General features: G+C 42.9%; 1 protein-coding gene across 1 annotated transcript; it reads left to right on the forward strand.

Moving 5' to 3' along the window:
* Positions 1-994: 994 nt before the first annotated feature.
* On the forward strand, positions 995-12,903 carry Rbm22 (RNA binding motif protein 22). The gene is made up of 11 exons (XM_004652546.2): positions 995-1,118; positions 1,522-1,575; positions 3,155-3,184; positions 3,823-3,955; positions 5,560-5,660; positions 6,201-6,373; positions 7,016-7,216; positions 8,841-9,005; positions 9,763-9,851; positions 10,706-10,837; positions 11,790-12,903. Exons 1-11 carry the CDS (start codon positions 1,002-1,004, stop codon positions 11,918-11,920), a joined length of 1,326 nt encoding a protein of 441 aa, XP_004652603.2. The 5' UTR covers positions 995-1,001; the 3' UTR covers positions 11,921-12,903.
* The last annotated feature ends 229 nt before the right edge of the window (positions 12,904-13,132 follow it).

Genomic DNA, 13,132 nt, shown 5'->3' on the forward strand with positions numbered 1-13,132 from the left:
AAAAGTGCAACACGCCGGGCGTGGTGGCGCACGCCTTTAATCCCAGCACTTGGGAGGCAGAGGTAGGAGGATTGCCTGAGTTCGAGGCCACCCTGAGACTACAGAGTTAATTCCAGGTCAGCCTGGACCAGAGTGAGACCCTACCTCGAAACCCCCCCCAAAAAAAGTGCAACACTGTTCATCTATAAGACCGTTTTCATGTCAAGAAGGTGGAAAACATTACTAACATCTAGATTTGTGGCTCCACCGCTTTTACAGGTGCAATCAAGAGGTTAATGGGCTCTAAACTTCAATTTCCTTTTCCATAAAAGAAGATCCACATACTTGGATAGGAGTGGCAAGACAAAAGACAGGCCACCTAGTTAAATGTAAACTTCGGACGACAAATTTTCTCCTAGTACAACCCACATATGCCCCCAGCATATTTATAGTGAAGTGACTAGACCAAGATTCAACTTAACCTCGTGTTCTGTATTTTTGTGTGCTAAATCTGGCAACCCTACAGAAATGTTATTGGGTGAAAACACACTGGCGTCAGCCCACCATTGGGCTGAAGTGCGCAGTAGTAGCTAATGCTGTTTCAACCCCTCCTTCGTTACTTATTCCTTTATTATTCCAGCTGGCTTTTTTTTTTTTTTAAGGGGGAGGTGTTTTTGTTTTGCTTTTTTGAGGTAGGCTCTCACTCTAGCCCAGGCTTACCTGGAACTCACTCTGTAGTTCCAGGGTGGCCTCGAACTGAAAGCGAACTTCCTACCTCTGCCTCCCGGTTGTGGAATTAAAGGCGAGCACCACCATGCCCGCTTAGGCCGACTGTTAAGGAAATCACGTGCGTTCGTGGCTTTTCTTCCTCAGTAGACGCGCACTAGAAGCTTCGGGAAAGGGGTGGGGCTCGGGGCTGCAGCGGTTCAATGGAAAGAGCCCGGAGCCGGCGAAGCGGTGACGCGCAGGCCTCACCCGGGCCGCGCGCGTTACGTCACAGCGGGCGCCGCCCGCCGCGGGGCATGACGGGATTGTGGCGGTCCTCGGCCCCAGTCGGAAGGCAGTGGTGCCTCGGGACGCTCAAGATGGCGACGTCGCTGGGTTCCAACACCTACAACAGGCAGAACTGGGAGGATGCGGTGAGTGCGCGCCGGCGGGGAACGGCGGGCGGCGAGGCCGGCCCGTGCGGCCAGCGGGCGGGACCAGGGCGGCGAGGGGAGCCGACGGGAGCGGCGGCGCGGCCTAGCTGCGCGGCCGGAGGAGGCGGGAGCCGCCTGCTGCGGCGTGCGGAGCGGCCCGCCCGCCCGAGAACGGCCGCGTCCGGCGCCGCCCGCCGTTCCCCTCCGGCGCTGGTAACCCCTCCCGCCCTGCCGGAAGTGCCGCCGGCGCCCCCCGCCCCGCCCCGCCCGGCGCCGGCCGGAGCTGGGGTTCCCGCGCGTCCTGCTCCTCGCTCCCTTCCTATCCCGCTCCCCAGGACAGTGACCGGGAGCGTAGGCTCCTTGGAGATGATGGCTTCTCAACCACCTTTCTCACTTTATCCAGGACTTCCCTATCCTGTGCCAGACGTGTCTTGGAGAAAATCCATACATCCGAATGGTGAGTGTCGCGTGTGAAGCGGAATTTTGTCCGTGGCCTGTCTGTACTGTGGTGCTTGCACACCGTCTACTGTTTTTCTCAGCCATTAGAAGAAATGGTGATCTTTTACTAACCCAAAGCGCAGGACGATGTACAAAAAACTGTCATGCTTACTTCCCCACTTAGAAATGCAGCAATAACCCTGTAACGGAGTACTCATAATGACAGCTAATATTTGTTGAACTGTGTACTAAGTAAGTAGGTCTTTTGACCAAAGGTTCAGAGGCTTTATGTCTTTTCACATGCCACTAGTTCCTGAATACTAGTCATAAGTCTTTCAGCCATTCTACTGTGTAGTCTATTTGTCATAAAGCTCTCCCTATCCTGAAGTAGCAACAATGCTTAGTTTAAGGTTGTATTGTTGTGGTTTGCCTCAGAGACGCTGATTTTTTTTATGTTCAATATGTCTGAATGGCTTAATGGAAACAGATTTTTTTTAATTATTTATTTATTTATTTGAGAGCGACAGACACAGAGAGAAAGAAAGATAGAGGGGGAGAGAGAGAACGGGCGCGCCAGGGCTTCCAGCCTCTGCAAACGAACTCCAGACGCGTGCGCCCCCTTGTGCATCTGGCTAACGTGGGACCTGGGGAACCGAGCCTCGAACCGGGGTCCTTTAGGCTTCACAGGCAAGCACTTAACCGCTAAGCCATCTCTCCAGCCCGGAAACAGATTTTTAATATATTCAGGGCATGCCAGGCGTGATGTCGCATGCCCTTAATCCCAGCACTTGGGAAACAGGTAGAGGCAACACTCACTGTGAGTTTGAGGCCAGCCTGAGACTACATAGTAAATTCCAAGTCAACCTGGACTGTTTGGGGCATATTTTCAAGGTGACTCTAAAGTAATCACCTTCTGGGCAAACTCTGAAAAAGGGCTATGGCTTCATCTTCCTTGGAGACTGTGGAAACCATTTAGAATTTTAATTTTGTTTTGTGTTGTTTTTTTTTTTTTCAACATAAGGTCGCACTCTAGCCCAGGCTACCCTGGAATTCACTATGTAGTCTCAGGCTGGACTTGAACTCATGACAATCCTACTTCTGCCTTGTAAATGCTAGGATCAAAGGCGTGCACCACCATTCCTGGCTCAAGAATTTTAATATTGTATTTATTTGAGAGAGAAATGGCATTCTACAGCCTCCAACTACTGCAGGCGAACTCCAGACACATACAGCACCTTGAGTGTCTGGCTTTCTCTGAGTCCTGGGGAATCAAACATGGTCTCTTTGTCTTTGCAGCCAAGCGCCTCAACCACTAAGCCATCTCTCCAGCCCAGGAATTTTAGTTCTTAGGAGTCGTAAGTGAATGCTTACTTGGTATCAGGGCCATATGTAGACTTGAAAGTTATAACTCATAGCATGTTGTTAGAATATATTCCTTACTCTAGCCCCTTGTTTTTTGTTTTGTTGTTTAATGTCAGGGATCTCAAGACATGTATCTTGTTTCTTACTTAGAGGGAAAAAAGTAAACATCTTGGATTTGGGTTTTTTTTTTTTTTTCTTCTTCTTCTTCCTGTAACTCCATTTCTTTTTTATTTCAGACCAAAGAAAAGTATGGGAAAGAATGTAAAGTAAGTATGCCTATTAAGAATGATTTCTTCTGCCTCCTCACTCCATCTCTTTTTCCTTCTTTTCTGTACCAAATTGGCTTTTAGCTTTCTAAGCTAAAGCTCCTCTAGTAAAAGTCAGTGCTATACAGATTTCTATGTCATTAATATAGTCATTGGTAACTATTTGTGTGGGAGGAAAAAAAAAAGGACCTGTCTAATGCAGAGATCCATAAACAGGTGTCTGAATTGGCACTGAACACTCTGAATTTGTATACTAAGTGTTTTATGACTGCAGATGTGCATTTCAGCTGAGGAAGAAGGTCATAGCAATTAAAATATTGTCTAAGAATTCTGTGACATTACATGGTTCCCTCTTCCCTCTCTCCTAAAAAAAGATAAAGGGTCAGATTATTAATGTTGTTTACCTCTAGGGTGAGAGGACTTTGAATGATTTATTTCTGTACTATACAAACTATTTGAAGAAGAAAAGTAAATCTGATTGAAACATCTAGGTGCCATTTAGACTAGGTGAAGTCTCTTATTATTCCTAGATTCAGGAATTCTCTCTTCAACTCCTACTCCCCATTGCTAGTAAATCTCCTGGACTGATTGTCTAGGTCAGGTTCATTAACACTCTGTTGCTCTTGCTGTGTGTTCAGATCTGTGCCAGGCCATTCACAGTGTTTCGCTGGTGTCCTGGGGTCCGCATGCGCTTCAAGAAGACTGAAGTGTGCCAAACCTGCAGTAAATTGAAGAATGTTTGTCAAACCTGCCTGTTAGACCTAGAGTATGGTATGTTTGCCATTTCCAAAAGATCTGAAAGTGTGCAGGTTCCCTAAACAGCAGACCATTCTTCTTCCTATCTCTAATTCTAGTCCCACTTTGGAATGTTTGCTGTGGTCTGCTTTTCTCAGGAAAGAGAATCATAATTACACTAGAATGCTCCTGAGCAATACTAAAAATTTAAGGAACAATTAGCAAACCATCAGAACTAGCTTTTACCTCCATTTCTGTAATCAAGTTGAAGTAAAAGACAATCATCATAGGATAAGTAATTTTTTTGCCTGGGCTTTTTTCTTGATGCAGAGCTTTTCCATAATCCCAGTTCGACAATCTTAGGTTAATAGGCTTTCGCACTCTTTCACAATTGTGCTAGGGCCAGTGTTTTACTACTGTTTCAGAACAACTGCTTTTGAGATTTTTTTTTCCCCTAGGTACAAGCTCACTCTAGCCCAGGCAGACCTGGATGGAACTCACTCTGTAGTCCCAGACTGGCCTTGAACTCACAGCTATCCTCCTATCTCTGCCTCCTAAGTGCTGGGATTAAAGGAGTGCACCACCACACCTGGCAAGAAATTTTTTTTTAAATTTTTGTTTATTTTTATTTATTTGAAACTGACAGAGAGAGAGAGAAAGAGGCAGATAGACAGAGAGACAGAATGGGCACGCCAGGGCCTCCGGCCACTGCAAACGAACTCCAGACGCATGCGCCCCCTTGTGCATCTGGCTAACGTGGGTCCTGGAGAATCGAGCCTCGAACCAGGATCCTTAGGCTTCACAGGCAAGCGCTTAACCGCTAAGCCATCTCCAGCCCAAGAAATTTTTTTTTAAGTGACCTTTTCCCTTTGCAATTTTTCTTTTGCAAAAGTAATTAACCAACCAAAATTTATAGGCAGGAGTGATGGCTCACACCTATAATCCCAGCACTAGGGAAGCTGGGGTAGGAGAGGCACTGTAAATTCAAAGCCAGCTGGGGTTAGAGTGTGTGTATTCTACGTCAGCCCAGGCTATAGTAAGGCTCTGCCTCAATAAAAGGGGAGGAGGAAAGGGGAGGAAAATGTGTGAGTGTTCTATGTGTTAAGTTCAGACAGCTGCTCTCCTAATCAGTCCTGGCCATATGTTGGTTAGTACTTTATTTATAAGCTTGTTATGGTGAATTCTGGCCCAGAATATGGTGACCTATAACATGACTGTGAGTATCCTTAGGATCTTTACAACCAGCCTAAATAGAACAATCAATGTTACATGTATTCTAAGTAAATAGTGTTATAATGAAAACTAGATACACTGTTAATTTATAGATCAAAGCTGGCCATGACCAAAGTTTATTCATTTAAAAGATTTCCTAAAACAGTCACCTCACCAGATTTCATGACAGCTCAGAAATTGGACAGTTTCTTAGAATTCTGTTTAGCATTAGCCTGATAGTATTGAAGAGTTTGAATAAAAATATAGCAAAATGTCTGCTAACAAGTAGAAAAGAAAAGAGCAGGGTGTGTGTGTGTGTGTGTGTGTGTGTGTGTGTGTGTGTTCTGTGTACTTATTCAGCATTGGTATGTGCAAACATACCTGAGGTTTTGTTTTGTTTTTTTTCACCCCCTATTGCTTTCTACCAGGCCTACCCATCCAGGTTCGTGATGCAGGATTGTCGTTTAAAGATGACATGCCAAAGTCAGATGTCAACAAAGAGTACTACACACAGAATATGGAGAGAGAAGTATGTTGCTACTTGATTTATTTCCACATACATGTAAACACACACACGTGTGCCAGAACCTTTTGCAATTATAAACGGTACCATATACTTGTGCCACTTTTTGGTATCTGGCTTACTTGGGTGGCTTGGCATTTGAACCCAGGCTGGCATGCTTTGCAAGCAGACATCTTTTACTACTGAGCTATCTTCCCGGCCCTTGCTGCTACTTTGCTAGTGTCATATGTGTGTGTGTATTTTTGTTTTGTTTTGTTTTTTGATTTTTCCAGGTAGGATCTTGCTGTAGTTCAGGCAGACCTAGAATTCATGATGTAGTCTCAGGGTGGCCTCAAACTCAAAATAATCCACCTACCTCCCAAGTGCTGGGATGAAAGGCATGTACCATCACACCTGGCTGATGTCATTATTTTGTGTGAGATGGGAGCAGGCTATGTATATGGTATTTGTAAATGAACCTAGTGCCTTATGCTTGATGTAGCTTTATATTTGAAGCAAGAGGGAAAAAAATGAATTGACAGCTGTAAACTTGTCACCCCCATGCAGATTTCAAACTCTGATGGAACACGACCAGTTGGCATGTTGGGGAAAGCTACATCTACCAGTGACATGCTTCTCAAACTGGCACGGACCACACCCTACTACAAAAGGAATCGGCCCCACATTTGTTCTTTCTGGGTGAAAGGAGAATGTAAGAGAGGAGAAGAATGTCCATACAGGCAAGAACTGAGCCTCACTTTCAGTATTTGCTTTCAGACAATTTGTTATGTTAAAGTAGGAGATGCTGACATAAACTATTTGTGTTTTAAAACATAAAGCTCGTAAAACATGTAGAATATCTTATCATAGAATGATTTGATTTACAAGAGTTTGATTAAATTGTACTTTCTGACTAAGCCTTGAGATGCTAAATTGCTATGCCATATGATGTGGGTGCTGATCTTAAAGTTTCTGTTCAAAATAATTTCGTGTCAGTGTATCAATGGCTTGAATTTCAATGTATAGTTGAGTCAAAACAAGACTCAACTTAAAACTATGTATATTATAAGTCAAGACTGCCATGCATCTGCATTAGGGGTTCTGCAACTCCCTAAAAAATATATGCCCTTTTTCTGGGGTAAAGTTCATAGCTTTAAAAAGATTCTCTTAAATCCTAAATGGCCCTTTAAATAAATTATCTAGAAGTCCAGGAAGTCTTGAGGTGATACATTTGATAAAAGTATTTGGTGTTAGACATGGTTTGTAGTTTGAAGGCATTTCAGGGTATATAGTTAGAAGTTTACTGTGTAGCTACTGTAGAGTAGTGCCAGCATTTTCTGTCTTTGTTATACCTTCATGTGTTACTCTTTTGTGAATCCTAGACACGAGAAGCCTACAGATCCAGATGACCCCCTTGCTGATCAGAATATTAAAGACCGGTATTATGGAATCAATGACCCTGTAGCAGATAAGCTTCTAAAGCGGGCTTCAACCATGCCTCGTCTGGACCCACCAGAGGATAAGACTATCACTACACTCTATGTTGGTGGTCTGGGTGATACCATTACTGAGACAGATCTCAGGTTTGTGGGTATAATTTCAAGAGCTCTTTTTGCCTTTAACTGCCTTGGAATAATTGATGTACAAAAAGAAAAAAAAAAACAGGCAAACATGATAAGTATGTGTTTCTTTAGGCACTTAGTTGATCTCATGCTAGCTTGAGGTTTATGAAATGTCCTTTATCATGTGATGATGCCAGAGTACCCGTGTTCATCAAGAGTGCTTCTCCATCCTTACTTAGGGTAGTCATGCCTGGGACCTAATACCCAATTAGAATTTTTAAAGGATAGCAAATATCCAAGTATGAGTAATTATGTAGAGTGGAGAGCTTTGTGATCCTAAAATTCTGATGGCTTAAATTGTAGACTTTTTAGAAGAGACTATTATTTGATCAATATGTATTATTTTTGGCTTAAATTATGCTTGGCTACATGAAACATCTGGGCATATAGTAATGGAATTACCCCTTCCACAAAGATTAAGTGGAGAAGAAACTCCTGCTTCTAGTATCTTCTCTCCATTAAACCTTATCTAAGTGATCTAATTAGTTCCCAGGAGCCAGTTGCATTTCTGTAAAAGGCTTAGAGAAAATAATAATAATAATAATAATAATAATCTTTTAAGATATTTATTTATTTATGAGAGAGAGAAAGAGGCAGATAGAATGGGCACACCAGGGCCTCTAGCCACCCTCTGCACAGGCTTACGTGGTACTGGGGAATTGAACCTGGGCTTTGTGGGCAAGCACCTTAACCACTAAGCCATCTCTCTAGCCCCCCAAAATTCTTTTGAAATCAGTCTTGTAACTCAGGCTTGCTTTGAACTTGAGATCCGCCTACCTCCTTCTCCCCAGAGCTAAGATCACAGTCATATGCCACCACTTCTGTCTTTTGTTTATCTTTCAACTATAAATATATTTAACTTTATTTATCTGCTTAGTGTTTGTTTATATACCTAGGGATTGAACCCAGAGCCTCACACTTGCTAAGCAAATGAACCATGCCCCATTAACCTTAAACATTTTTTAAAAGATTTAATTTTTTTTTTTTTTTTTGTTCATTTATTTGAGAACGACAGAGGAGAGAGAGAGAGAGAGAGAATGGGCATACCTGGGGCTCCAGCCACTGAAAAGAAGCTCCAGATCTATGCACCACCTTCTGTGTCTGGCTTATGTGGGTCCTGGGGCTTCACAGGCAAGCACTTAACCACTAAGCCATCTCTCCAACCCCCTTAAACATTTTTTAAACATTCCTGCTTCAGAGTCAGACATGGTGACAAGTGCCTGCAGTCTCACCTATTTAGGAAGCCAAGGCAGGAGGATCACTTGAGTTCAAGACTAACCTGCATAATAACATAGTGAGGCTCCATTTCAGAAAGCATCTTTGACTAACTATAGTTTGCCATTGCCTTAGCTGGGATCAGAATTGAGATCCCCCATTTCTCCATAGGAAAAAAAAAATGAACCTGTATTTACTTGTTCTTTTCATCTTTCATTTCTGGTAGAACAAGGTAAAGGGGAAAGCTACAACAATTAGGTGCATGCCCATGGGGCACATCTTTCTAGTAGTGACTCAGAGGAGTTTGTAGTCCATCTCCATCCCTATATCTGGGTTGCTGACCCATTTTCCTTGGCCTGTGTCCCTTCAGAAATCACTTCTACCAGTTTGGAGAGATCCGCACCATCACTGTTGTACAGAGGCAACAGTGTGCCTTCATCCAGTTTGCCACGCGGCAGGCTGCGGAGGTGGCTGCTGAGAAGTCCTTTAATAAGCTGATCGTCAATGGCCGCAGACTCAATGTGAAATGGGGAAGGTAGGAATGAAGCTGTGCAACAATGTTGGGCCAGGTGTTGTGGTGGTGCACATCTTTAGTCCCAGAACTTTAGAGGCTGAGGTAGGAGGATTGCTGTGAGTTCAAGGCCAGGCTAGGACTACAGAGTAACTACAGAGGTCAGCCTGGGCTAGAGTAAGACCCTACCACCAATAAAATAAGTAAAAGAAAAAATATATATAATATATATGAAGCATCCTGCTTGAGAAATGTTTTCGAGGTGGTGGTGTAATGCTCTGCTTCTTTGAAACCCAACTGTTATAGGCCAAGTATAATGCCAGGGCATTAGAGGTAGATTCAAGTGTTTACAATTGCATTATACCTAGATTCTGCTATCAGACTGATTAGCTGTGGGAGAAGATAAATCAGAAGAATAACCATTTTAAGTTTGAAACTGATAATTGCATAAGAGGTAAAATGCCCTAACATTCAAGTTCAAAGGGGAATGTGCTTCCAACTTGGAAGCAAAGAGAAGCGAGCTAATAGCAACAGCTCTCTTCATGGAGCCCTCGCCATGTGCTAAACGCTGTGCCTTTTTTAGTAAGGACACTAGTTCTGAACCCAGATCCTTCCGCATTCAGAACCCTTTGCTCTTAGCTTCACTGCACTTTGACATCTTTAGGAAAAGGGTATTTGCTAAAGGGGAGGCAAGAAGTTAAAGGAATAGATCAAACAGGTACAAGAGAAGGTGGGATAAAGTTTAAAGTACAGACGTTCCATGTGCATGTTGTGTCTCCAGATCCCAAGCAGCCAGAGGAAAAGAGAAAGAAAAAGATGGAACCACAGACTCTGGGATCAAGCTAGAACCTGTACCAGGACTGCCAGGAGGTGAGTGTAAGATTCTTTTATTAACTTTTAAATTTATTTTTAATTACTTATTTGTGAGCAACAGGCAGAGAAAAAAAGAAAGAGAAAGAATGGCTGCACCAGGGCCTTCTGTCACTGAAAATGAACTCTATCCAGATACATGCACCATCTTGTACATCTGGCAAATTGATGTGTCCTGGGGAACCAGGGTCCTTAGGCTTCACAGACAAAATGCTGAACCACTAACCCATTTCTCCACCCCTTCTTTTTTATTTTCTTTTTTATTTTTATTTGTAAGCAGAGAGAGAAAGAGTGAGTATAGACACCAGGACCTTTTGCCACTGCAAACAAACGCCAGACACAGGTGCCTGTTTGTGTGTTTTGCTTTACATGGGTATTGAGGAATTGAACCAGAGCAGTCAGGCTTTGCTAGCAAGCACCTTTAACCACTGCACCATCTCTCCAGCCCAAGTGTAAAATTCTTGTTAATGTCAGAAACTCAGTCAACCCCTTGGTTCCTCTGTTAGAAAATACGCATAGCTGGGGCTGGAGATGGGAGATGTAGCTCAGATAAAATGTTTGCTATATACATAAAACCCTGGGTTCATTCAAACAGCAAATAAGACCTGATGTGGTCACACATTTCTGCAATCCCAGCACTCAGGAAGTGGTGACAGGCTTTCAAGGTCATCCTCAGGTATGTAGCAAGTTTGAAGCCACCCTAGGCTATATGAGAGGCTGTCTCCAACAAGAGACACCCAGATCAGGCTCTCCCTAGCCCTACAGCAGCTCTCTTCTCCCTGCAGGACATAAAAGTTGTGAGAATGGTGGTGTTGATTATCTTTTCTAAATATCTGCTGTTTTCTGTCCTCCAGCTCTTCCTCCTCCTCCTGCAGCAGAAGAAGAAGCCTCTGCCAATTACTTCAACCTGCCCCCAAGTGGTCCTCCAGCTGTAGTGAACATTGCCCTCCCTCCTCCCCCTGGGATCGCCCCACCCCCGCCTCCAGGTAACTGCTTTCTTCCTTCTTGGCCCCAGAAGTACTTATGAAAGTTCTGCACTTCACTATGAAGTCTGAGACAGCAAGTCTGTTGCATTTTCCCTGTAGGAGACCACTAGTAAAGCTGATAGGTTGCGATTGTTGGTATTTCACTTTTCTTCCAGCTAACAAGGAGAGCAAAGGCACAACTTTTCTAAAGAACTGGATTATAGTGATATGCCAACATTTCTGTTCTGAACTAGATCCTAGCTGATGCCCTAGAGCACTGTTTTTCAGAGTGTGAGCTATGGGCAGGTATTGGTTCATAAATGCATATTACCTGGCTAAGAAGTGTGGACCTCTTTCAGGGTATAAATCAATGGACTACTTTCTTCATTAGAAAGACTTGCAAAAATCTGTCAGGTGAATGCCTCATACTTGTTAATGGAATTTAGATCCATTTGGCTTCACCGCCTTGTCAGGGAATAGCACTTTTTATAGTACTGTGCTAGAGAATGTCAGTGACAGTGTGGACACTTTGAGGAAATGGCACGTGGCCAGTTCTTCTGGAATGGACATCCTGTATCTTTGAAAAAAAAAAGGTCTGTTTCTGAACACCCTTTTATTCTGGTATCAACATTGAGGTTAATGACAGGATCTTGACATGGTCTACTTTCTTGCTCACCTCTCACATCTTGATTGACTCCTGTCTGATGGAATTTGGCATGTATAATAAATAGCAGAGGCCAGAAGACAGACTACCAGGTGTTTTGAGTTTTGTGGAGCTTTTTGGACTGAGGAGTTTCTAAAACCAAGAATGTAATACAGTAGATATTCCTGAGCAGGTCCTGTGAACTGACACCTACTTAAGCCTATGTCTGTTTTGATGTATGTGGAGGTAGTTTTGATCTTAGAAAGATTTGAAGGTTTGGAGTTGTCAAGGAAACTGTAAAGCTAACAGATCTGTTCTTTTCCTGTGCAGGCTTTGGGCCACATATGTTCCACCCAATGGGACCACCCCCTCCTTTCATGAGAGCTCCAGGACCAATCCACTATCCTTCCCAGGACCCTCAGAGGATGGGAGCTCATGCCGGAAAACACAGCAGCCCCTAGCATAGCATCACCACTCAGGTTCTGTGGAAGAAAGGGCGCTCTAAAATCCCAGTAAATGAATCTTGGAATAGACGTATTTTTCCTTCCTTTGTAGTTTCCATGGTAGCTGAATGTGTTCAGACATTGGCAGTCAGAGGATGACAGCCATGCTTCCCAACATCTATTCAAAGGATGAGTGGACCTCAAATAAGCTGCCTTGAACACCTCTGGTTACTGCTATAATATTACTAAGAAAACCTAATGTCTGTTCCCCTTGAACCTTGTGTGGGAAACAAGCAGATGGGTGAATTCACATTTCTGAAGGAGTTATCATCCCAATGTGTTCATTTTGTATTTGTATTTGGGGAGTAGGAGGCAAAAATTGACCTGTGGTTTTAAAACAAAACAGCTTTTGGCCTTTATTATGTCTATTTGGTATTTTTTTTTTTATCATCTAAAAACAATTAGTACTAATCATTGTAGTCACATAAGTGTGATTTAACTTCTTTGAAGTTACATCCTCAAAGATAAGCAGAAACCAACACCCAGCACAGCCCAGACATTCTACTTATTTATTTTTACTTTTTTTTTTTTTTTTTGCTTTTGTTACTAAATGGATCTGATGAATTTTACTTCTGTATACCATCAGGAAAAGGCAAAAGTAAAAAATTACTTTTTATTCCTATCAGAGGGAATCTGGTTTTATGGAGCTGTGTATCATTGATGAAACCTCGTGTCTGAGATGAAATTGTTTTAAAGTCTAAGAAACATGTGCTTCCACAAACTGAAAGGAATGGCCCTGGAGTGTTTGATTGGAAGACTTGCAGCTCACGGCTGGAACTCCAATCTTCAGCATTCACCCCATGTGTCTTCAGCTCTTGCTGTAGTTCCTGCTTCTGTTCAGGAAACTCTGGTTTGGATATAATTGAATTGTAGATGGTAAGGGAAATTTAATGTATTTTTTTGTTTTTAAATAATTAAAACGGGTCAATTTTACAAATCTTCCTGAATTTGTTTTCCTTATCCTTTGGGAGTTTTATTTATTTATTTTTGAGATCACTGAAAATTATAAATAAGTTTATGTGTGAATTTGTTTAATCTTTAGACTTGATTAATATTTATTTATTGACACACTTGGAACAAAGTTTCATTATGTAGCCCAGGCTAACCTGGCTCACAATCCCCCACCTCAGGCCTGTGCCACCACCAACTTGATTTTTCTCTTTGTGTTGA

Source organism: Jaculus jaculus, chromosome 13, assembly GCF_020740685.1.
Source record: "Jaculus jaculus isolate mJacJac1 chromosome 13, mJacJac1.mat.Y.cur, whole genome shotgun sequence".
Lineage (NCBI taxonomy): Eukaryota > Metazoa > Chordata > Mammalia > Rodentia > Dipodidae > Jaculus > Jaculus jaculus.

Excerpts from the sequence above, each read along its gene's own strand:
- Rbm22 (XM_004652546.2), top strand. The coding sequence starts at position 1,002 with ATGACGGGATTGTGGCGGTCCTCGGCCCCAGTCGGAAGGCAGTGGTGC. Across the intron at positions 1,119-1,521 it reads GGCAGAACTGGGAGGATGCG|GACTTCCCTATCCTGTGCCA; the intron begins GTGAGTGCGCGC and ends CACTTTATCCAG. Across the intron at positions 9,006-9,762 it reads CTCAATGTGAAATGGGGAAG|ATCCCAAGCAGCCAGAGGAA; the intron begins GTAGGAATGAAG and ends TTGTGTCTCCAG.